Genomic DNA, 25,879 nt, shown 5'->3' on the forward strand with positions numbered 1-25,879 from the left:
TACTTCAAAAGATATTGCCACACTTTTCTTGTAAAGTCTGAGATATTCGAAACGGAGCAACAAACGAGAAGAGAATGCCAGTACGAAATTCTTGCACGCTGGTTGCGGCGTTGCAGAAAAAAGAAAATCGCAAAGAAAATTTCCTCAAAAAAAAAATCAGGAAGAGTCAGAAAAAATCATCAGCAAATGTATACGATGGAATGTTTCTATTAACTCTACTGTACTTCTTATGCGTTTGTGCCTTTTTCAGTAAATAGGTGAAACCTACATGACTTAATTCTGATTTTTACAGTGGAGGAGTGAATGGGCATACGTATTTCGTCTTATTTTAAGAGTTTCATTAAGAATTTAAGTTAGATTTATTCCATATACAAGAATAAGAACAATATACAAGGTCTTAAAAACAAGCTGGAAGACCATTGTCAGTATTGGAAATTTTTTTTACAAAAAGTCAGATCACTAAGAGCAAAGGTAGGTGAAGCTATCTCTTACCTCACTCAAGTGCAACAATTGTGGTGAGAACCTTCACTAAGATAGTAGCGATGATGCCGAGGTTAGAAGACTCAGCTTCGGGGTGAATTGAAGTCGAACGCATTGGTTCATCATGAAAGGACTGACCAATACCGAACAATTTATTCTCTTACCGTAAAGTTCATCATCATTTTTGCGCCTACTACGTACGTTCACTCATATTTTTTTCTCTGAGAAGCTACTGGTTCCTCATTAGAAGATTTTTGAGAAGAAAAATCAATGCCGAAGCATGCAAGTGAAGAGCATAACTCGTCCTTCTTCACACTACGACGACATCTTTTGTTCCATCGCTGTATGATTAAGAAGAGGGGGGAGTTCCCGATAATTCCCGATGATGTAATCGAATGTTATGAATCGTTCACTTCCTTTCACACAATAGAAATCAATCTTCTTGTATACCATATGAGTGTGCTTTGACTGCCGCCACAAAAATAATCACATCTCAATTCATCCCCTGGGAATTTTAAAACATTGATGTATTAGAAGTGGAGAAAAAGGGAATTGGATGAGATTTGAGCGGATTTTTGCAAAATCACACCTTCACTAGTGCCTAAGGAAACATTGTTGTCATAATGTGGTGCGTAACGGGTGGAATCTAGACAGGACCCTTGTTGACACCGTTCCTCGCTTTAGTTCGCGATGGTCCCACCTTCACTCGAATCGCAATCTCCATTGCACCGATTCGAGCCCAGCCGCTTACGCAACTACACCGTGCTCTATGTCTTTTTGACCTCGCTGTATAAGTCGAACGGATCTGCACATCCCACAGGGATTGATCTACGCTCTTTTTATTTTTACTTCATCTTTTTTATTCTTGCAAATCATTAACGATTTGTTTACCTAAAGGTGGATTCCGTGAAAACATCATTCTTTAACATTTGAAGATGCTGAGCATCAGCATGCATATGATAGAGGGAAAGTGTAGCGAATTTCTAAAAATGTCAAGCAAATGAATGTGGCAGTTTTTCTGTTATAAATGTGACACGGAATCCAAGATATTCCGAGATATAAGAAGATTTTAACACTCCTTGTGATCGTTTCGGTGTCATCGCCTTTGTCAGTGCCTGCAAAGTCAGAGCATTTACAGCACATACCCTTAGATCTCACGCTTCTGGATGTGACAGTGTTTTGCATATCAATGGTTGTCAATATGCCGGCTTGTTCTGCTCGTAGTCGTTTGCAATAAAGTTGCAGTCGAGGTTTCCGTCCACTTAAACACCACAGCTCAGTTTTACTTACTGAATTCTAAATTTTCTTCTCACAATGAATGAATTGAAGATAATTTGTTTGAAATGTAAAGAGGGGGAGCGGAGGAGGTATGGAAGGTGTAGAGCAGTTGTACGAGATTCCGCCGCGACTGCACCATCCGTAACCGTCCTAAGCCACCCAATCCTTTCATCGCTCGATAAATTGGTACTAGGCAATTGCAGATCGTGAAGGCCGTATTTGCGCTCATAAACGTATGAGTTCTACAAACAGAACTCATACGTTTAAGATGATGAAATGAAAGAGAGTAGGAACTGCGACGAGAACAATGGTTTATTAGGTGCACAAAGGGAGATCAATAACCAGTCAGTGATATACAGAGTACTGAGATCAAATAATAAACTTCATAGAGAAAATATAGCCATCCAAACTACCTAACTTGAACACATGTGAAATGAAAGTTTGAACAAACTGCACTACAGAATTCTGGAACACTATCAAAAACACAGAAGTTCAAAAGTAATACTAGATATTAACTAGTTTCTGAAGACGATCCTCGAGTTCATGATTCTCGTTCTTGAGAGCTTTCAATTTAACCCTAAACAAAAAGTGTTGTAATAACTTATGAATATAGAATTTGCTAAAATTCTAATACTATCCAAATCTAAATTATGGTAATAAATCATAACAGAACAAATGCAAAGTGGAAAAACGCAATATTCTTTTTCTGTGAACGTCTTTTCTTTCCTTGCATCCTTCACTGTAACCAATGAGCATAAGAACATTGTTGATTCTAGACTCAAATCTGACAACAGTTACTACCAATTCACAATCAAAATCGATCAATTTTATTGCGCATTCGGCTTCTCTTCTTTTCTTTCCCTCTGATGTGCATGCCATCAGTCTTTATGCTTTTCAAAGTGGAATTAGTTCATTAAGCAAGACTCTTTTGTTTATGAATTTAATCCTCATTCCTAACTTTAGCTTCTATTCTAACCAAAATGTGTGGCGTCCCATTTGTTTGACTTGTAGAAAATCTTTCAACTTCAGTACAAAAATATGTGGATCTACTGGTCTGCGAACTAATTTCCTTTTCCTCTTAATACCGATGTTATTAATAGATCTACCTATTCTCTTTCCTCTCTGAGGATAGCTGTTGCATCAGTAATTTTCCCTCCTCTCTTAGTGCAGCAATCAAGTGACTTTGGTCCTTCAATAACTTTTGCATCTCTAAATAGTGTGGTTAGCGAAAGGAGAATTCAAAGGATTTGAGGATGATAATAACTCACGTTCTGCATCGCATCCTTCGGAAGAACCACTTATGATCTGAAAACCCACACCATTAATGAAAACTATTTCAATGATGTTCTACTCTGGATTCGCTAAAAATTGCAAGCTGACGTAAGGTAACCTAGATATGATCTAGTTCAAGGATCTATAAGATGAAAGACAGCACCCTCCTCAAGAATTGCTGAATGAGCGCCAAAGAGTTTAAGCAGGTAAAGATTTTAATTTTGACCAGAAACATTTGAAAAACGTAACTTCAAAAGAACTAACTTTCTCCCGAAGAACAGCATTCTCTTCCACAAGGGTTGCTAACCGGCACTCAGCTATCTTGCATTCTTTCCTCAAATTAATGACTTCGACCGACAAACGGTCGCAATGAGCTTGCAAATGTGAACATCGCTGATTCGCTACCTTCAATTCACCACCAAGCTCACCCTCAATACGTTCTCGTTCGTCCTGCAGCGCTGAAACGGTAGCAAGTAATCGATCGATTAGCTTAATGTTTTAGTTTGGAATAGCGTAAACAAAGACCACCAAAGTGAATGTTGCATAAACAATGAAGAACTCGCTGACATTGGCACCTGACACGAAGCTTGGCCATCTCCTCAACAGTATCTTCTATCTTGGATGAAAGCGATGCAACTACAGACTTGTTTGAATTGTTGGATTCATTTATTTCTTCCCGCATCTAGAAAAGGGAAGATTATTCATTTCTACGGCCTTGCCTATTTGAACAGTAGGAAGACATTCAGCTGTTGCTGACGTTCTTTGGATTCCTCAGAAAGAAAAGATTGAAATGATGTATTTTACAGGACTCTTTGCTCTGAGATATATCCAAGAATGATCAGTGCCGAAAATTTTAGCCAACAAAGGAGTTGCAGAAGCAGTTCTCACTTTTCAAGTACTTCTAACTCGGTTTGTGACCCCGCGGGAACTAGGAAATGACCAATTCTTCGAGCGATTCTTTCCAAATGTATAGTCAGGATTGCGGAAAGAGATAAAACGAGAAACAAACTTATTAATAGAAAACAAGAAAACTCTTTTAACAATAGTTATAAATGCATAACTGGCTTCCGTAAATATAACTTAGCACAATTTACATTCCTTATCGTTTACACTAACTAAAAACTACTAATTTAATAGATACAAAACAAACCACAATTTTGGCAACAGAAATACGAAAATGGGAGAGAATCTACTCATCAGTTTAATAATTTTTTTTTTTGAATTCCTTTTTGATACAACAACTGAAAAAAAATGTCGAGCATCAAAAGAAACGGCTGGAGGTTTTAGGAATAAGCGTGGAAGAAACTTCAAGTAGTTTGGGATCAAAATTCACCACTGCATATGAGTAAACCAACATGATTCAAAGTTTGCACTCAACAGTGTTTATTATGAATTTCTGATCCAAACTTCTTGGATTCAGAAGAGAGCATTATAGAAAAAGTTTGAAATAATGGATCAAAAATTGAAATGTTATTCGTAATGAGAATGAACATAAAAGAATGACATGATAGATTTGTTCGAGAAGCTTCGTTTCATGGCGAGGCTTTGATTGCATACTTTTATACGCAAGAGATATTTCAGACACAAGTTTGTTACACAGAGCGGCGGTGAACATAATACATCATGAAACCCTTCAACAACAAAACATAACATTTCTTAATGAAAATTAACAAGCACACCTGATCAGTTCGAGATTTTTGGAAATCCAGATCCGTCTGAAGGCTACTACAAACACGTTGTTGACGGAGCAGTTCGAACTCGAGCTGAAGTGATTATTCAAGTGATCATAGGTGGAAAGAGTATAGAACTCTTCTTAGCCAAAGAAACATTTTAATTAATCACCTCTTTTATTCTATTACGAAGCTGAATGACAGAAGCAACTGGTTTATCTTCTTCAAGTTTTGCATTTATCTCCGTTAGCTCTTTCTCAAGCTTCTGCTTTTCAGCCTATGCGACACTAATAAAGAACTATGGAATATTTCAAACAAAAAATAATCAAACGGGTACCTGGAGCTGTTCAACCACTGCTAGTGCGCTGTTGACTTTTTCTTGTGCGACGGCAACGAGTTTATTCGCCTCTTGTTCCGATTCTTGCTGAAAAAAAGGAACTGAAACCACTCAGTAGCACAGTACATTCGCTAACTATTCCATTGCACATCTTTGTCCTATTCGAGGTAGGAACTCAGGAACCTCAGGTTCTCGTATACACTATTCAAGAATATGAATATGATAATCATTTTGCACGAAGACAAGAAACATGATTTTACCGATTTTTTTTTTAAATTTTATTCTCTTTTGGGTAAGAGACTAAATGAAATCAAGTCTCCATGACTCACTGGTTACGAATACGACTTTCACGAAACATCCTCCACGTCACTTTACATCTACAGCGTCTAAGATTAGCTTATTTTAAGCGCTTTCTTTCGTTGACCACATCCGACATGCGGAACAGAAGTTCGTCAAGTTCTGTTGGAAGAAAATCCTCAAAAAGTTCAGTAAATTATCATATCAAAATCAAAAGTTATCACCGAGCGACGCTAGCTGTGCCAGTGACTAGTACTACAGCGAAATCTAACGAAACTGATCTAATCTTGCATTTACAAAAGAAACGAGAAAGATTTCTACTCGTTACGTTCTCTTGAAATACTCTGAGAGAGTTCCAAAAGAAAAAGAACTCATATCTAGCAATAATAATCTGTAACAGCCTTCTCTGCCAGCAACTCACCCTCTTAAGTTCGGCTTCACGAAGTAATTTGATCTGATCTTGACACATTTCCAACTTCTGCAATAAACAATCCATCATCATGTCCTGCTTCTCAACCAATTCCAACAGCTCTTCGGGAGCAGGTGCTGAGAAATGCATGAGAGAAAGGTTCCTATCTTTCAAAAACTTGTATTGTACCATTGTCTCTATCCTCCATTGATGTGATGTTGACAGTACGCTTTCGTGGCGGATTGTTCACATCCTATAGCTACAACTTATGATACAATATAAGATGGAAATGATACACTACAAACAACTAGTACGTGTCGCCCAATAAAAACCGTTCAACGCAAAGAACAAACAACTAATAAACAAGGAAAGTATATTTATTCTCTACATATCACAAAACTTGAAGATGTACAACATTATAGCATTTGGATCGTACATCACAAAGGCTACAAAAAGAGAAATATATAAACACGAACTAAAATTAAATATATAAATAGTAATAACGTTCAACCATCCCGATAGCTGTTCCCTTCAAAAACCATTTTAACGCTCATTATTTGAGTGCAACATGCGGAATTAATGAGATTATGCCGGATTCCAAGCGAAACGGAACAAAGTGGAGGATGGTAGGGTAGCGATGAAAACCGCAAGCCAAAAGATGTTATTCAGGGATTTTCATGAGAAAATCATCGGAAAGCTGTGCGGCTTTCTGCAATCACATAATCACATCACAACGTAACGAAACTACTTCTCGCGAGAAAGAAAAAAATACATATAGATGGTGAGAGAAACGATACTACTTAGGAATAAGGGAAATACATTATATTTGAAGTGAAATTACAACAAAAAAGCAAGAGCACAGCAATGTAGACACAGCGCACAGTACATAGAATCTCTTTTCTTCTAAAGTATCTTACCTGCAAGGAACAACTCCCATGAACAACACTCCTAACTTAATTGTTGTTGTACAGAATCTTACTTGTGTTGTTGGTCTTTGAGATGAAGCAGCAAACTCTTCAGGCGACTGACGTCTTTTCCTCCTTTCTGTTGAGCTTTAGCTTCGCACAGCCGAGCGATTTCTTCCCACTGGGCCCCTTCTCCTTGTTCACGGCCGAAAGCAGCTAGATGCTCTTCTTCCGCTTTTCTGTAGTGCAAGAGTAAGCAGAAAAAAATGGATTCACATAGAAAACTAAACGTAAATGCAAGCTACTTCACAAGTGAAGCACGTGTTAAAGTTCAATTATGACAAATTCATTAGTGTAATAAATAAACCCTTCCCAATTTCAGCATTACAGGATTGCAATAATTTTGAAAAATTTGTTCGAAAATTGACCCCTTGTATGTGGAACTAGTGGAAGCGATGCGCGAAATATGGAATCACAATTATGGTTCCTCTTTGTAAATAAATGTGTGCATTGTTTAAATGGGCATTTTGACTTCTCAGTGAGCTTCTTAGTGACAAGGATACGTGCATATTCTATTCTTTTTGGTGTATTTTCTGTATTTATTGGTATTCATCCCTGAATCATCTTTTTGACACGCTATTAGAATTATTATACGTCGGACTTTTCTATTTTCTGTAGAAATTAGTAAAGTCCGTTAAACGTAAAGATCCTATCTATTATCTACCTATAACTTTGTTTTTAAAATAAATAATTTGAATAAAGTGTTGGAGGTTTGTAGGGAAATTCGCGCACTTCTGTCATTAAAGGACCTGTAATCTGCGCGCTTCGTTGACGTTTCTTCTCCTTCAACAAGAATGCTCATTCCTACCGAAAGAGTAGTTGCTTTCGAAAAAGAATGACTGGGCACAGAAAACCTTTTCATCTTTCTAAACATTGCTCTGCAGAAACATAAACACCGAAATGTGTTCAACCATTTAATAACATAACTATGAGAAATAAGTATGAACATTCCACGGGGGCACAGTTAGGTTTCAGGGCCCCGATCGACTAAGTTATTTACCCTCAAAAAAAAGTTCGCCACTGAGTCCTCCCCTAACTACATCTTATCCATTCGTTTTTTTGTTCATGAAATTGTAATGGAAAAACCGCGAGGATGAAAATGGTGATGAACATAAGAAAAGTGCATTGAATAGTGACGGAACTGAAAAAGATTTCTTAATACTAAAAAAAGGACTACTGCGCACCTATTCGCCTCCTTTGTTAATTTCAAAGCAGCATCTCGCTGCTTGTACCATTCTTCCAGCTCCTTCTTTGCTGCGCTGCGAAGCTCATTTTTCTTCTTTTCTTCAGCTTCATCTGAAACAATCACTGATCACTTAAAATTTTGTAAAATAAAAAGAAATAGGGCAAAAATGAGTTGCAGTACAGAACTGTAGCGAAGCTGCATATTTAATCTGGATGTATTTAGCACTACAAATATGATGAGCAAGCGATAGCAGCAATCCCTAGCGAGGCTTCAATGTGCCTTCGGCTAGAAGTCTCGCTACTAGAAACTGTCCTAGCAAAAGTCATACAAGTTCTAGTCTCTAGGTCTTTAGGCAATCATTAAACGACACAACTAACATGTACAACGCATCCATTTTAATAGGCAATGACTAAGTGTTAACCCCAACATCTGTCCCTCACTCCGGTAATATCTATTAGGAGTGAAGTCGCATCTCCAGCTATGTTAAATAACGGCAACATTCATTATTCATAAGGTGTCGTTTACCTTTCTTTTCCAGGAGAACCTTCTGCTGTTCGCGCCACCTGCGAATGTTCTCAGCCTCAATGCGTGGCACTGCAGGAACAGGTGATGGTCCTTTTGAACTTGCAGCAGAATGATGACTACTGACACCGTTTCCGTTGACCAGCGGCACTAAAAACTAGGGATGATTGCGGCTTATCGAATTGCTCTTAATCTACGATTCAAGGTATAAACTACAGCGCGTACTACAACAAAATATCTGACAGGTAGCAAAACACTGTACGTTTTCATACAACAACAAAATCCTACCGGGTGGTGTTGGCTGATAATCCATCCCGGCAAGATCAACTCCAGAGTCTCCACCTCCAACAGAAGGAGGATCCATCATCATCGCACCAAAATCATCAGCGGGTTCATGCACAGCTATAATCATACATTTTTTCTGACACTTCCAACTATATTCTGGTAGAACTAAAATTTTTAGATGAATAAATGGAATGAACATATGACGTTCTGGAACATCCAATGAACTACAACCTTGTGAGAATAAAAGATGTTTGGAAACGTACCAGCAGGTGCAGGAGGAGGACCTCCAACAGGAGCTCCTTCGATTTCAGCGAATAAATCTTGCTCCCTAGCCAAGAAATCCGCCACTGGATCTGCCATCTTAAAAATCTGAAATACGAACTCTCCACGCGTTCGATGGCTACCACAAGAGAGAAAAACAACAAATCTCAGTTGTAGCTAATGACTAACAGTGGACGAAAAAGAGGAAACTTGTGAAACCAACACCTATTCACCTAATACCATGCAATATCACAATGCTACTTGCAGAAATTACCACTAAACTGAAATAAATCAGGAATGGACACAGATCCGGAAGGCATTGGGTGACAGCACAGCCGCACCGCAGCCGCGTTGCTGACTTTTCCCTGAATCAGGGAGGCTGCCGCCAAAGAAGATTTATTCGGATGTCTGGGGCGATGTTCAAAAGGTTGTGGATGGGTGGAAAGACAATGGTGTCGTGTTGAGTTTTTATTTTCTAGGACTGCTGTGGATCAGTTCTACGTATTGATCCGGGGAACTGGGGGGGGGGGGAATGGTATTCAACCGTGCTCTTACTTCTGAAGGCACTATCTTCCTTTTTTTCTCTTAGTAGCTTTAGTTTTCATGTCATTGTCATGTCATTTGTCATGATCCTCTAAAACTAATATTTAGGTAAAGACGAGAGCGTGAATGAAGTCCCCCCTCCCTCCCTCCCTAACTACACTTTCCTTAATCCGTTCGCGGGGAAGTCAGTTCGGTCTAATATGTAAGTTTTTGGCCCTAATTGTGCATCTTCTTAGAGACGTCAACCTAAATAAGATTTGGAAGAGATTAATATTAGCTTTTCAAAATGAAGTGATGGAAGAAAAGAACTTTCGGTGGTAAAATCGGAGAAAAATGATAATTTCGGGGAAACTGAGGTTGTAGGAAGCGTCGTTTCAATGTTAATGGACCTAAATAAATACCGGTTTTGAGCAGCAGCTATGTACACAAGAAGGAAGGGTCAAAGACACCAGAAACTCATGGGCGGGAATATGCACGGTGTTGTAGTCTTCGGTTCCAGCTTTAAAGGCATCACCCCACGAATCTGAGGTGGTACGGATATGAGATGGAGTATTCGTATACGGGATAGTAGATTATGGAGACGGGTGATTCCGTCCATTTCTTCCTAATTGTCGCAAAGAACGGTCCGGAAGATCGGTGTGCACAAGGCTGGCGCGCTCCAATCGAACTCGTTGTAGGAAATAACGCGCCTGATCGCTCGAAGCCGTGTCGTCCGAGCCGTTTTTTACGGGAATTAGGAAGAAATGGACGGAATCATCCCCACTCTCTTTAATCTACTATCCCGTAAACGAATACTCCACCTGAAATCCGTACCACCTCAGATTCGTGAGGTGATGCCTTTAAGCTGCGTTCATAGTTTACCCGATACGAGAGGAGTAAGAAAGCATCTAGGCGGAGCAGCAGACATTCTCTCTACATCAAAATACGCAACAAGTGTTTGAACCCCCCTTTCTGCACACAATCATGCTAAAGTCGGGTCAAAACGACCTGAAACACGGCGCAGTTGCGTAAGCGGCTGCGTTCGAGCCGTTGCAGTTTAGCGTAGCGGTTAGGATCGCGGTGGAGGGATCCTTGTTAGCATCGCTGATCAGTGCATGTCGCGATGGTCCCACCTCGATCCCGATCGATAGCACCACCGCTTTGTGCGCAGCCGCTTGCGATGTTGCATCGAGAACATCGACTTGACCTGACTGTAGCAGTTCTTGCCAAATCCGCAAAATTAGTATGTGTGACCTGACCACAGTGGTGCTCTTCAAAAAGGTGGCCCAAAAGTATGTCCTAGTCGACTGAAGACCTCGGGAAGATTTCCTTTTTTAGGAGGGAGAGACGGGGCACCGTGTCCAGGGTGGGTCAAAGGTGAACATGACCTACGCGCTCGATGGACTCTGTGGTCGTCCAAAATCGTTTCATTCGCTTATGTCACGTCACTGGGCGGCGGCTCGCTCTCAACTTCTGTCCTTCTATTGATTTCTCTTTTAAATATTAGACTCTCTTTTGTTCAAACTTGCTGTTTGCGTTCATGCGATAGTCGGAGCCGGTGCTCTGATCCTCTTCACCTTTGAACGGTTAGGGTAAAGACCTCCTTCACTTTTAAACGGTTGGTGAAATTACCCCCTTCACTGCCATGGGCTGAACCCCCTTCACCTGAGGAGGGTCCGGCTCCTCTCTATCGCACCTAGGGTTTCACTATGACCCTAACTGCTGCGCTTCACCGCACCACTTTAAAGGCAGCATACCACGCATCTGAGGTGGTGCGGATTTCAGGTGGAGTGTTCGCATACGGGAGAGTAGATTACGGAGAAGGGTGTGGTTCCGTCCATTTCTTCCTAATTGCCGTAAAAAACGGCCCGGAAGATGCGGCGCCGCACAAGGCTGGCGCGCTCCAGTCGTACTTCTTGTAGGAAATAGTGCGCCAGAACGCCGATGCCGTATCTTCCGGGCCCTTTTTTGCTTCAATTGTTAAGAAATGGGCAGAATCACTCCCCTCTCCATAATCTACGATACCGTATGCGAATAAAAGGATAAAGGATAAAGTCGTTGGCGTATCAATCCACTTGGGATGCGCCAATGCGTCTTACGGGAATTCGTAATCGTTGAGGTTTTTTGGAACGCGTGTTGGCCTGTATGCGAATACTCCACCTGAAATCCGAACCACTCCAGATTCGTGGGGTGACGCTTCTAAGTTTGTTCAAGGTAGCTCGTCTGTCCACTCCCCCCTCCCTTCTCCATCACAAGCCAAAGAATCCAAGAGATCAGAAGTGCTCAGAGCAATCGCATGACGTGTAGGAAAAAGCGTTCGGCAAAATGACTTGTGCGTTCACAAAATGAGGGCATCGTGGTAACGCAATAAAATCTTTTGCTAACGTGTTGGTAACTTGCTTAACACATTGATGACCGCATGAACCAACCCTGGGTCACGGATTATGGGACGCGCACGACTTTGTGACCCATCTATAAACCGCGCTCTTTTGATCGCACGTGTTACGAACTTTCTAGATACTTTTTTTGGATGTATTCAGTAAACGAATTGGCTAAAGACAGGACTTATACGAGCAGTGATTCATGAGCATTTGATTTACTTAGTGCATTATAACAGAACTGAAAACGCATTGGTGAGGAAGCCTTTTTGTTGTTGTTGTGAAGCTTCGGAACATCCTGATTCATCACATCTCGCGGAAACTTTGCAACAGAATGTACAAAAATTAGGAACACCTTCAACAAGGTACATATTTTTATTGTGAAACCTTTGAAACCAGTTCTAAATATAATACCTCAGTCACTACCTGTTGCAGAGGGATCCCAACCTTGAGGATTTTTTCTAACACAGCCTTCAAGAAGAAAATAATGCAGTAAGTCAGTCAAACATTTGTCGTAGTTTGGATTAGCATATGTTTGAAGTTGGTCATAATCTTATTGTTCTGGCCTGTTTATCACGTAATGGATAATCATGGTACGGTTCTCTGATTTCTCTTTCCGAGTTTAATTGTCATTGGCTCAGATCAGAACTTTCAGGATCAAGGCAGAAATAGCAGAAATGTTTCTAATAATCTCGTGCCACAGTCTGTATTTGCATAAATGATCCTAACCGCCTTTGGAACTGCAGATTCACTGAAGGTAAGTGACATCTACTAATGCTTTGTACCACTTGGTTTTTTCAGTGGGAATGGGGAAAATTTATTTCCACAGCAGTCACTTTTCCGTCTTCAGTGGACAATGTAAACAGTGTTTCAAATGCTGAATAAGATAAGAGTAGAATAAGAGAATAAGGTGCAACTAGAAGCAGTACATTTTTTGACATCTGTTGGTAATTTCTTATCATAGCGTGCAATTTTCAACACACATCAAACTTTGCCCTCGAATAGATAGGGGTTTTGACTACAGACCAGCACCAGCTCCTGCTTCCTTAATCCGTAGATCACATGAAATAGGACGGGACAAACGGAGTTCTATAGGGTGTTTGAGAAGATTTTAAGCACTTATTTTAATGTAACTGTTGTAATTTTTCACTCAGCAGATGTTACTGCATTATGCTACTGACAGATATGAACTTTTTGTTGGATCGAGGAATACATGAGCATTTTTTCGAATTTATTTTCACATTATTGATGTGAATAGCAGTTAGAAGGCGCCTCTTCTCTGAAAAACTCTTAAATGAGGGCTGATAGCCTTTTTTCTGCTTAAAAAAACTAAGTCAGCCTTTATTCGCTTATCTTTCAATGACTTCGTACAAACAAAAAACATCCAGTCAACACGTAAAACATCAAAGCAAAGTTACACAATGTAACATCGCCCAAAACAACTAAACGGCAATTAAAATGCTCTGTATTGGAGCATAAAAGAAAAAAAAACAACAATAACATGGATACCCGTACATGAGATTAAAAAACACTACACCAACTTTGGTTCGAGATGGAATCTAGGCGAGGGTGCGTAGATGTGCTACCGCACGCTCTGTTCAGGAAGTGAATGCCTCCTCTTTGATCAGATTGAAGGCAATTCGTGATGGGCCTCGGGCGATTTGTACACGTCTCGAATTGAAGTCGTCGCTTACAAAAATGGTAAGTCCGGAGATCGACATCATTGAAAACAATTGTCCTTCGGCGCCGTCTCGTGGTAGGATACGACCGAAATCCCAGTCGACGAACACTTCATCAGCAAGCCCCTTCAAGGATAAGCTATAACTATTAATGTTTTCCGTCAGAGAAAAGCCTCATTTCACTACTTAGGGATCATTTTTGCAAACATTAACTTTTTCTTAAGTTTGTCCAAAGTAGCTCGTCGAAAACAAGCTCTTGTAGGAGTTTCTGCTGTTGTGTACTGCCCAGAGTTAGACTGCATCCAGGACGTGGTTTACAAAAATCGCGACAAGAACAGGAAGCACTCCTTTCAAGTTCAGAAATATGAGCCAGAGTGCACGGACTAACTATCTGCGTGACGGAACAACTCCTAGGACCGGTACGAGTGGTCAGTTGAAATCTCCTGGAGTGAGTTTCATCAGTTATATGGGTGTAAAGAGTTGTATTGGCGCATAATTTCCTTAGTAGTTCACCTCACTCATTTTCAACTCACTTTGTGATACAGCGTAATAAATAGAGCCGTCTGATAAAGTGATCAATCTGATGTTTCTGTTGCGTTCTGAGCCTCAGCTACTACTGGAGAGCATTCAACCTCAAGAATTAACCCGAACGCTGGCTTCATGGTACAATATACAGTGTAACGCGCAAATTCACTAGGTTCCGAAAATCAGTAAGAAGTTAGGCTGGGAGAAGTTTTGCGCATAAGTTCCTATGTTCCTGATGTGAACGCTAGTCTTCTTCAGCTGCTATGGATTCTTGCGGACTTTCGTAACGCTAGATCAACAGAGCACGAAGGAAACGTCAACGCAATGATTTTTTGAAACTCTTGGATAGAAACTTTTTTATCAAAGTGTTTATACGCAACTAAAATGTGCTTTCTTATTTGTTATTACTTATTCTCAGGTCTAATGTAAAAGTAAAGGGGCTTCAGGGGCACGTATTTATTACAGGCTGTTAAAATACTGTACGTCTGTTGCAGGAAGTGCACTATTTTACTAACCACATGTGTACCAAAATTAATCTCACTTTTTTAATAAGCCATTTTTTGCCTAACTCTCATATTCTGAAGTACTTTGTGATTTTAAGCTGGCATATTATCGGTGCACTTTTAGTTGATAGGAATGATAATTTGTCAGTTACGGTAAAAACTAGACAAATACGAAAAGGAATGACTCGCTATACGATGTACCGTAACCCCACCGTACTTTACTAGTTCAATTGATTGTAAAGGTCCTCTTTTCCTGTAATATAGTTGGTAAACACACCTTAATCACTTCGACAATTCCTCGCAACGTGAAATTGCTGGCACAGTTGTAAAGCGCTATGGTAGTGGGCGGTGACGAACTCCATCTCTTTAATGTCGTATCCGTCAGTTGGTGGAGAAACACGGTGGAACGTGGTTGAATACGCAAACATCGCATACTCGACATAGCGTTGACCACCTGCAAAGCTGCGGATTCGTCAAGAAAATCCCAACTGTTTCTTTTTTTTTACTAGCACGCATGTTTGTTGGTAAATTCAAAGTGTCGAGTACAACCGGACGATTTTCTGTCGGGCTGTCGCGCATGCCACACACGTGGTGACAGTCTGTCCTGCGGCCGCCGACACATATGATGTGTTTTCGTACTGACAAGCCAGTGACAGCCATCAGAACCATCAATCCACGATCAGCACGCGTTCCTCTCATATAATAAGTTCAGGAACTTGCGTGGATCTACGTATCTCACTTCGCACTGGGCTTTTTTTTGACGGGAACGGTTTCTTGTATAGGGAATCAAGTATATGAAGTATATATGGTTATGGGATCCCTAGATGTTTGGATCACTGTGGCTTCGAAACTTTTCTTTGAGATTTGAACTTTGATGGAACCAGGACCGCCTCAGTTCCCTTAATTATAAAGTTCTCACACAAATAATGCGGGTTCTTTCAACTATATTTCTACTTCATCTTTCCTTACGGAATTTTGAAGGGGCACAGAATTTTTACTAAAATTTTTAAAGGAAGAATTTTTACAATTACGGAGGGGCACAGAATTTTTACTGAAAAGATGGGAAATGATTTTGAAAAATAAGGGAGAATATTTGAAATTCGAAAAAAATTGTATTTTTCAATTTTGTGAAATAAAAGTAGAATTGCATTATTTATGGGATGACCTAGTCTGTACTGAACTATAGTCAACGCTCAGGAAACGTAAAAAATAATGTGTTTTACATATTAAATTGTCCATACACATAAATCTATCCTATGTGGGACCAATTCACCTTATGTTTGTAGTGTATACTTACGTTCGTGCTCTAATTTAGATGACTCTTTAGATTGTATTCGCAGAGGGATCTACTACATTTTAGGACAGTGAGGTAAGAAGTTCGAGCTGTCTGTACCGGGAAGATGCATCACACTCAAACATCCGATGTGAAATTCTTTTCAAAAATGTGACAAGCAAAGCAGCTGATGCATTTCAGCAGATATGATCTGCCGGAAGCTTTATTTTATTGCGTAGAGCACCAATGTTCAATCTTGCTTCACTGTCAGTGGGTGCTTAGAGCGAATCGCAACTTTAATTCAATTCAGTCCTTCAGAATTTTTGCTTGCTTTCTAGGCAGCGTATTGGGGACTCCCTCATCCAACTTCTAAAAAAAGCAACTTTTTCGTTGCTGCAATTCCAACAAAAGGATTTTTCCTGATTGTATCACTCAGGTTTGCTGAATTCCTTCCCTTAAGTTCCATATTACTTGTGCAGCTCGTTTTTACGTCGCTTCTATAAAACATTACTTCATAAAACTGCCAGAAAAAAGTCGTCATGTTCGACGGAAAATGAGGAGATGCAACGAGAGCTACTATCGCCTAGGTTGCTTGGAATTGCTTTCAAGCAAAATGAGAACACTACGTGCAATCTTCACTGAGCATAGGGCATTTGTGACCTACCTTGTCACTAATGATGTCTTGCTCGAAGTGACAGAAATCAAGCGTGAGCGAATGACAAGCGGTTCGTGTAAGTAGCGATAGCATCTGTTCTTCGGAGAATTTCAGGTGACACAGAGTGAACGACAAGCTTTGAACGAAACTGAAAAAAGAAGAAACATGAGAGGCCGCCAAGAAACACGGAAAACATTGCTTCGAATTCTTGAGCGACAGGCAGAGAGCGATTTGTCGGACTTGTTGACATCGAAGACAATGTCAGAGAGATGTAGTGACATGCTTTTTTTTGGATATCACTTCTTCTACATATTGAAACGCTTGAACACTCCAAGATACGTTCCTTTCTGTGAAAGAGAAGAAATAAATCTTACTGCTAAAAAGCAAAGTGGTGTTCAGCGTTTTAATTAGTAGAATATGTGGACTCAAGCTAAATTTTTGCAATTTTTCCATCTTGTTTTCAAAGTCGTTGAACTGAAGACATGAATAACTAGAGTGTTAGGCTCGAATCAAGCTTCTCAAGCAAATAGTTGTATCGTTTCAGCTTCTTTTCAGAGGTTACAAAGAATCCGTTTGCTCGAGAGAACACCACTTCAAACATACTTTACTAATTCAATAGCCTTCAATGGACATTAAGCATACATCTCAAAACTGGTATGGAGACTATAGAGCTACTGGAACAAATAAAATTTGAAATGGTGTTTACTCAGGTAAGTTGTTTCCCCGTAACTTCTCAAAAAGCTGTTAAAATGAGTTAAATTCGAAAAGTTTGAAGCCCAGTAAGTAGATGGTCGTATGTGTCACTTGCGAAACATTTCATATAGATCTGTTTACTTTGACCTCTCGCTTTGGTTTTTTTTTGTGCACATATTTATGTTTTTGTAAACAAACCTCATATCGTTCCACTTTGCAGTGAGCATGTTGAAGAATTCTGTATCAGCGGTAACTCCATCGAATGAGAGTCTTTCATAGAGTTGAACCTAAAAGATGGGTGAGCGGGTTTTTCACTGAGGCTACTGAGGATTTTTTTTTTGAATCAAGAGATACTGGTATGTAGCTCCATTGAGTGGATTCTGAGTAGTGAATAACGCAACAAAAGTGGTAGTAATCTCACCTTCTTCATTTCTTCCATGATCACATTTGTGCCGTTACTACAACTTGGACCGTCGAATGCTTCTTCTATGATCTGCCGACTTTTGTGCTTCCTTCTCATTGTCACTACCACTCTTCTATGCATTTTAGTAGAGTTTTTTAGTTGCAGCTTGCCAACGGGACGTGTGCGACCCAAAAAACTGCGCATTTCAACGCTAAAAATGAAGTATTTCAATGCGAGATGCAACTCATGATGGTGATGAGAGCTTACTTGAAGTCATCAACTCGAGGTTTCCCCAGGTGATTTCGTTCCACAATTCGATTCAGTTTTTTATTCAGCCTTTTCGCGACAGTAACTGTCGTAGGTGAGGACATCTTGAGCACGTTGACAAGCACTTCTTCCGGTAGGAGGGAGAAGTCCATCTAAACGTAACATATAGCGCTATTCTTCTGTCATATTCCAACGATTCGATAAGCGAAGGAGTGAAATATTCCACAGAGCGAGAAACGACGACAGTAACTGTTGTAGGTGGGTGTCTATTAACTTCTAACAAACTTTTTTAGCGGCTGATAGAAAGAACACATGGACCGTGATGCACGAACCATGAACGTGCAACACGACATCTTGAGAATATACCACTACTATGTACTTGTATCAAGCAATTATCAACTGATTTATGTAGGAAATGATGTGAAAGTTACACTAGATGAGTACATGATGAGCTGTGAAGTGATTGCCATAGGTAATATTCATCTGTGAAGTGATCCTAGACGCCTACGGGACCATCATTAGGGATAATTAGGAATGCTGAGTGCCAGCTGTTATAAATGAACTATAATTATCGAGATGTTGAATTTGAGATCGACACGAATACAGAGACGGATATGCCTAGCAGTTTCCGATGGAATTAAAACATACAACGTTGTTGTTTGCAATTTTTCCATTTAGACATTTAGCCAGGTCAAGGTAATTTCTAGAAGAAAAGAAAAAAAGGAAAACACTGTTCCCTGTTAACTTAATTATTTATTCACTGTTACCATAAAAATGTTAGCCATAAATAAAGGGAAAAAAGGAAAGGAACATCGACAATAGCAGGATGTACGGTTACGATTTGAGGGTTGTTCTGAAAAGGCGATAAGAGTAGTTTGCAGAATTGACGAGATAAGTCAAATCACCTTAAAGCTAATAAAACAGAGGTGTTGTCACTGCTTTCTCTTTTTTTCATCGTTACAAAGTTTGTAGTCAGAATAAATAAGGATATTTTTGTCACTCAGTACGGTGATGCAAGTAGAGTAGGACCGCTGCGGTAAAAAAGATGATTCATGGATTTTTTCCGTAAGATAAGAAATAAGAAATAATTTCTCCTATGTAATATCTCGGAAAACCCTTCAAAATAGAATTTCGAGACGTCTCCGAAATGATCTACCAGGTTTTAAAATGTAGCTACAGTAGAATCGCTAATTTTTCGACATAATACAAAAAATACGCGGATCCACGTCTTTTCGTACATGCCGCGAAACAGTCGCGAAGAGAATCCGATTTTGTAAGAAATCAGAAGAAATACGAGTCTCTTTTGTGAAAAGTAATAGAAAAATCCATCCGTTAGTGATTTTTCCTACCGATTTGCGTTAAATGAATAGAGTTAGTTTATCTAACTGTAGGAAAAAAAAAACGTTGATGAAATTTACACCTCAATGCAGTAATGCTGAGATCGTGTGGGAGTGGCAATATTTTTAGAATAAGCAGATATCAATAGGAGGGTCTCTAGTAGTCTGCTGGCTTTTATTCCATGCGCTACAGATGTTAACTCTGGTCAAAACTTACCTAATGGTTCTTTCTTGGGTGCGCATTTGTTAGAGGAAAAATTTTGGGGCACGGTTTCCGTGATCAAGGAGGTGATGAGTGTAGGAAGATTTGAAAAATGCACAAAAAAAAGAGAGGACGTGAAAAAATACTCGAGAAATGAATGAGTAGCGTATCAGCGATGAGCACAGTGTCGAAGTAGGAACGGAGATAAAGTACATTAACGGCAGCCCTATACTCGCACACTAGCGCTTATCACTATAACATGAATGACATGAATGGTTAGGCGACGTCACCGCCTCGTGATAGAGTCGGTCATTAAGTCGGCGCAGCCGCAGACTGACAGTCGGCACAGGAAAGGTGGATACGGTTATGATGGCGAGGTAACAATGAGAAGCTGCCAATCGAACAACGACAGGTCGTCGTCTTGAGTTGATCTTCGCTCAGAAAACACACACACACACACGCACGCATCGCGTAGGTCGCAGAATCCCTGCTGCTGGAGATTGCGGGGATCAAATGAGGACATCTGCGGGAACGTAATGTCAACATGTTTCCGAGAGGTGGTAGAGGGCGTGGCGGGCGATCGCTGTGGCGCCGCCCGCCAGCGCCACCGCCCTCTCCGTTCCCCCGTGCTTCCCCCCGTGTGTGCTGTGCTTCTCTATCTGACCAACTCGAATGAAAGGCAGGCGCCGGGTTCATGACAGATGATTGACTAAGGAGCTACGATACATACGTGTAAATGACAGCCGATTCGCTTGCAAATGATGTGTCACTCAGTGCTCCACACAAAGACGCCTGATAAACCTTCTCTCGAATCTCTCGAAATCTCTACTTCGCTTCAGTGCTCAACTGAAGCAAGGAAAACAAGCCAGGAGCAGCGCTTAAGATCCGTAGGTACTACTCGGTCTCACATTCTTAACACACTGTTTTCTAAGGAAAAATAAATGCGAAAAGTAACCAAAACGGTCATTGCAACGTGAAAACTAATTGATTCACTAATGGAATCTTGTATTGATCATATTAACCAAGTTTGTTTGCGCTTTTTTATTCGCATGACTGTATCACTTGAACTTGCAACTGAAGAAGAAAAATTTCGCTAATTGTCTATAACTTCGAGAGAGAAACTATTTCTAGCTGGTATGAGTTTTGCTATAGCTCAGGCTGCTTACTGCTTAGTGCAGTTCCTGCTGGCATATTTTTTTCAACGAAAATGGCTGCAAAAATAGTGGAACTTAGAAGAGAGAAGTAATAGGTCGGAAATCAAAGAACACATCTCCTTTTTTATTCGATTTTCATTTCGAAATGAAAGGTCACAAGCAGTCCACTTACTCTTGAAATATCGGAAGCAATTCCCTAGGTTCATTTATGTAGTGATTAATCTAAAATTCACTGTTTTCAGTGTAGAAAAATGAACTTCACAACACCACAATTTTCCTTGGAAGAATTGCTAATTAGTGCGTATTAAATTGGGATCAAGTGCGGAATCAAGGATATTTTTTTCTGACTTTTTGCGCCTTCTCACGCGCATCTGTCTTTAGAAATTCAATTAAATCGAGAAAAATTGGAATTCTATATAATAATTCTAAATATTAAACTATATTATTACTTTTACAAACTATTTACTATTACTATACTACTTACTGTTACTATTATTACTAATTATACTATATTGTTACTTATACTAATCATAATTCTAAAAGAACCGAATGCTATCTACAAGAATACTTTGAAAATTATCTTCCAACAGAGTTAACCCAAAAGCCATAGGTAATTGAAGAGAAAATTTAAAAAATTCTATTTGAGGGTGGCCAGTACTGTTTCCGAAATACATAAGGCATACCTTTCTGTTTTTCATTCCATTTCAAGACAACCAGATAGTTTTCCTTTGATAAAGCGGATTTTTACAGTACTTTTTCTATTGTTAAGCACTTTTATTGTTGCTTGTTTTCAGTTAGCGAAGAAAAACGTTGGGCGCGTTGATGAATGAAATAAATAAAAACGATAATAAGAATACTCTTTGTCAGTTGATTCAAGATTTGAAGTATATTGAAAGGAGGTTTAGTATGAAATTAGCGAAATGGATACGGCACTCGGTCCGGGACACTATCCAGAAGTGACAACAGCGGCGAGAAGCGAACGAGTCACGGGTGCATTTTCATCCAGTGCGTCGTCATGTCTTATACGAGGCGGCAGAGTGTCAGGTTCGCTAGCTGCGTTCATCCGTCTGTGCGTGTCGTTGCCAATCACTCCCGTGTCACACGCAATTCCACGTCCACGCACCGACACTCACAAGGCACACGACACCGCAGCGCATCTGACGGACGTCTGCAAGTTCACGGCCGACTAGCTGCGACGTGCTCCGCCGGGCCCACTGAGCTGATCTCGACGACGAGTCGGGGCAGATGGTGGGAGGGGTTGAAGTCCGTTTCCGTATCAGTTTCGTCGTTTGTCGAACAGAGGTGTCAGTGGTGGAAGAAAAAGCGATATGACTCATATCTTTAACTGTTTGCAGGCAGCGTGTTAGGATACTATGAAAGTTTTTTTTCTTAAAAATTGTTAAAGTTATAAATTCCATAAACGGTGCCAGGATTCAACCTGAGAATTGGATTGAAAATAAATTCTTCTTATTTGCATGACTACGTTTCCTTTGTTTGATTCAAGGAAACACATTCGCGTACGTTTGTATAAATAACTAAATAAATAAATAAAATTGGTTTTGGTTTAGGTTTGTGCTTCAGAACTGAAAATCCTACAAAGGAATCAAATGAAGATGAAGTTGAGATGAAGAATGAGGAAAGAGAAGATGAAGAAGAAGGTAAGGATGAACGAAGAAATGAATCGCCTAAAGTGTTTGCTGTAATTCTAATAACGTCACAAGCGGATTGTGTGGTACTAATCTAGGGAGACACGTCTTGAGAAAAAAAACCCACCATTGCAAAGTCCCATCTCCATGAAGACTCTATTTTTTCAGATACTAATAATACAAAGCTTTCAGATCAATGGGCAAAGTTCTAAAACAGGTAGGATTACTGTGAATGGAGCCCTGATTAAGTAATAAATAGATATTTAAGATGATTTTAAATCAATACTGTGTATCTATTAAAGGGCTAAAAAATATCTCTCACCTCTTGCCGGAAGGAGGAGTCTATTCAGAGAAATCAAAATGAAAAAAGTATGGCTTGTATTTTTGTCATTGTCATTGAGATAATTTGGGAGATTTCTCAACCCTCTCAGTCTAAAAAAAGTGCTCATCACTGTAAACGCATCCAGCGGATCATCTAGAAAAGGAATGTGTAAATAAATAGGAGGTAAGTCATTTAATAAATAAATAATCATATTAAAGACAGATGTATTGTCATTCTCTGTATAATATAAAAAAAGAAAAAAGCGTATTTTCGGAGGTTTCATGAAAATTTCGATGAAACCATTTACTTGGACTATTCTGTCTGGTGTCTCTCTCTGTCTACTTAGATTTGGACACAATACGAAAACTAAAGGATTTGTAATAATTTGTAATTATGGTGAATTAGTAGTAAAATAAAGAGAGTTGAGGAATAAAGCGTTAAAGGATTTGTAATAAAAAATAAATAAAGAAAATAAATAAATTAAATATAGTTGAGGTTTGTAATTAGATATATTCGAAGTTGAGGAATAAAGCGTGGAATAAATTAAGAAAGCAATGCTTAACATTTAAAGCACATTTAAAACAAAACTCGATCACGTATATTCTGTCGTCTTTGATGATTGTACATAAATACCGTACGCGTCGTATCCCCTAAAAGAATGTGAACAGTGACAGTAATTGGACGCACTCGACAGACCGACGAATACGCTGTGATAATTGTTGAATCAGATAGCAGAAGTCGAGACGACAAATGTGCACTGGCAGGTTTCCACCTGATTGAGCATCAGAGGTTCTCTCGCCCCCCGCTGCTGCTGCGTCGCCGCCTGTGTGTCGACGCAGCGACTGTAGTTTGTTCGCAAGTAGAGGAAAGAAGACGAATGCGTGAATGCTGCGCAACCGTATCGGTTCAGTGCCGCGTTTCGGTAAAGAAGATAAAAGGAGCTGATTGCTTACAAATCTGAATCAAGAGGTGTTGGTACCCTTTACTACGACTAAGATTTCGGTAGGTTCGAACGTTTACGGTTCTGGAAGGATCATATTTGTCATCTGCTGTCATCTTTGTATTCGTTCCTCACACTAATAATGCGGTATTCCACAACAATTTAATTCTTCAGAATCATGATAAACATTTTTTTATGTGGAGACCATATAGAGCAAGCTAATTTCTATCTATTTATTTATCTTATTATTATCTAGTATCTATTTTTTTACTAATTCTTCCATTACTTATTTATTTATTTATTCTCTTTCAATAGAAGGGGAAGAATAATTATTGATATTAATAATAATAATAATAATAATAGTAGTTTTCCAAAAGTATGAAGTGTACTCTTCCTCTCACTTTCTACAATTCATTTCCATTCAGCTGGAAGCCCCTATTCCAAGACTTAATTTTTTTGTGACGAAAAAATATGCCCCTCCACTGTGGGTTGAAAAAGAATAATCTACTCGCCAGTAGTTCACTTCCTTTCCTTTCATTCGGTGCAATAATTACGTGTTATTATTACCATACATTAATATTCATTAATTAATAATTAATCATTAATTAATATTCATTATTAACGTTCATAAGAGAGGAATAGGGAGAGGGCTTTCCTTGAAAATTTCCCGGCAAAAAGTAAATCAAGAAGCAGTAGCAAAAATAGGTACTTTTATATTATCTATTTAATTTTATTCAGTAACAAAAACAAATACTTTTATATTATCTATTTAATAACTACTAATGAGTATATTCCTAAAATTTTCTTTGTTTCACCCCACTCGACACAACATGATTAGTTTTTAGTCCTGTTATTTGCTGCCGAGCTGAGCTCAATTGTTAGTGATATTGCGTCGTACATGAACAATTCTTGAGGTTGAGCGTAAACTAACATAAAATCTAGCACTATCGACATCTCTGTTAGTTACAGTAATTTAGAGCACAGATGGACAGAAAAGGGTAATATGAGTTGAAACTTCATAATGATACGAGCTTAACCATCTTTTTTGCCCAAATTTCTAACGATTCCAAAAAATGTGAGGTTTTCTTGTGTGAAGCGTGTTCTGCTGGGTTTTTTTTTTTTTGCTAATTTTGGTTGTAGTACCCTGCAGTTTAGAAAATATTGCTTGAAATCTCTTTTAATATAAATTAGAATATAAATTATACTAAAAAATATACATATAAAATATAAATTAGAATGTTTTTTTCGTACAAGCATTTGTTTGGCAATAGTGGGTGATCTGCGCCAGGCATCTTCAGAATCAGTTACGTACTACGCTTAGATTTGGAATCACCTGTAAATGTACACATAGAACAGATTATTGATTAGTGTCAATCTCTTCGTTACATACGTCAAACTCCTTAGAGCGTTTCTTTTACTTTTGTACGAACAGATTATCTCAGGATTTTTTTTGTAAAGTTTTCTTTTAAACATTTGCTGTCCTACTTCATAAAGAATATACACATGTAAAAAGTAAAGTTTAAATATTCGACTGAAGAGCTTTTTTCTATGTGGCAATATTATACTTGACTGTAAAATATATGAAGCAAATTGCAATCAGGAAAAATAAAATTGCTCACAATATCATCAAACCCAGAAATCCGTTGATTTCAAGGTCGAAAAAGCAATACAGGGCGAGATGATTCTAATAAGATATCGTAGAGTGCGTCATAGCTGGGAATGAAAGTCGTTAGCCTAATGGAATTCGTAATTTTCTTGTTGTACAATGGGAATCTTCTAGCTAAAGCTCTTCATCCGGCTTTTTTTCCACAGAAATCTGCTTCCATTTTCCTCATTGCAAAAGTTGTCCTTGAACTGAAAAGAAAACTAAGGCGATGTCTGTAATTGCGAATGTAAAATGAGTAGTAACTATAAGGATAGCAATTTTTGATGAAGGAAAATTGAAATAAAGAGGAACGAAACAAATAAGTTTTTGGTTTTTAAAGTATATTCGTATAAAATGAACAACTAATAAAAATAACACTTTTATCTATGGAAAATAATTTTGTTTGATGTTAAAGGAAACAACTCAAAACTTATTGATCATATCTCAAATGATATATAAATGTCTTGATAACCTCTTCCTACGTGTGCTCTGAGAAAATTTCAATTATAGAAAAATTCTGCGACTAATTTGCTTGAAAATTAGTAATTAAATACACTAGATACTAATCAACCTAAATATAAAGTCCTTTAAGTTTAAGGTGTTGCAATCTATCCGGATGGTGGAATTTCTTCGATTACTCAGAAAAAGAGAAGTGAAGGATACACCTACATATTGGTAGAAAGTATTTTTTCCATGAATTCCAATTTTCCAACTCCAGAATTTAGAACCCGAATAAAATGGATGTTTGTTATGAAGCATGAAGAATTCCTGGA

At 39.0% G+C, this 25,879-nt stretch overlaps 5 protein-coding genes across 6 annotated transcripts; 2 read left to right on the plus strand and 3 right to left on the minus strand.

Annotated features, from left to right (window-relative positions):
- Positions 1-2,262: 2,262 nt before the first annotated feature.
- Positions 2,263-5,951, minus strand: RB195_012608 (uncharacterized protein; the record flags this gene model as incomplete). Its single annotated transcript, XM_064202060.1, has 10 exons — positions 2,263-2,335; positions 2,865-2,967; positions 3,027-3,063; positions 3,295-3,488; positions 3,598-3,712; positions 4,710-4,793; positions 4,873-4,977; positions 5,038-5,124; positions 5,756-5,880; positions 5,933-5,951. The coding sequence occupies 10 exons, from the start codon at positions 5,949-5,951 to the stop codon at positions 2,263-2,265; spliced, it is 942 nt and encodes a 313-aa protein (XP_064057941.1).
- Positions 5,952-6,656: 705 nt separating this feature from the next.
- RB195_012609 (uncharacterized protein) lies at positions 6,657-9,061 on the minus strand (the record flags this gene model as incomplete). Its single annotated transcript, XM_064202061.1, has 6 exons — positions 6,657-6,660; positions 6,723-6,887; positions 7,893-8,004; positions 8,420-8,566; positions 8,705-8,818; positions 8,965-9,061. 6 exons carry the CDS (start codon positions 9,059-9,061, stop codon positions 6,657-6,659), a joined length of 639 nt encoding a protein of 212 aa, XP_064057942.1.
- Positions 9,062-10,607: 1,546 nt separating this feature from the next.
- Positions 10,608-12,584, plus strand: RB195_012610 (uncharacterized protein; the record flags this gene model as incomplete). Its single annotated transcript, XM_064202062.1, has 5 exons — positions 10,608-10,727; positions 10,823-10,928; positions 12,149-12,227; positions 12,298-12,354; positions 12,518-12,584. 5 exons carry the CDS (start codon positions 10,608-10,610, stop codon positions 12,582-12,584), a joined length of 429 nt encoding a protein of 142 aa, XP_064057943.1.
- Positions 12,585-13,460: 876 nt separating this feature from the next.
- RB195_012611 (uncharacterized protein) lies at positions 13,461-18,012 on the minus strand (the record flags this gene model as incomplete). The annotated part of the gene is made up of 6 exons (XM_064202063.1): positions 13,461-13,667; positions 14,847-15,023; positions 16,507-16,645; positions 17,389-17,477; positions 17,612-17,804; positions 17,861-18,012. The coding sequence occupies 6 exons, from the start codon at positions 18,010-18,012 to the stop codon at positions 13,461-13,463; spliced, it is 957 nt and encodes a 318-aa protein (XP_064057944.1).
- Positions 18,013-21,473: 3,461 nt separating this feature from the next.
- RB195_012612 (uncharacterized protein) lies at positions 21,474-25,867 on the plus strand (the record flags this gene model as incomplete). 2 transcript variants are annotated; one of them, XM_064202065.1, is made up of 4 exons in its annotated part: positions 21,474-21,597; positions 22,122-22,211; positions 25,705-25,781; positions 25,832-25,867. In XM_064202065.1, the coding sequence occupies 4 exons, from the start codon at positions 21,474-21,476 to the stop codon at positions 25,865-25,867; spliced, it is 327 nt and encodes a 108-aa protein (XP_064057945.1). The 2 variants fall into 2 exon arrangements, with proteins under 2 accessions (XP_064057945.1, XP_064057946.1); XM_064202064.1 differs by lacking the exons at positions 25,705-25,781; positions 25,832-25,867 and having other exon boundaries at positions 22,122-22,297.
- Positions 25,868-25,879: the final 12 nt, after the last annotated feature.

This window comes from Necator americanus, chromosome V, assembly GCF_031761385.1.
Source record: "Necator americanus strain Aroian chromosome V, whole genome shotgun sequence".
NCBI lineage: Eukaryota > Metazoa > Nematoda > Chromadorea > Rhabditida > Ancylostomatidae > Necator > Necator americanus.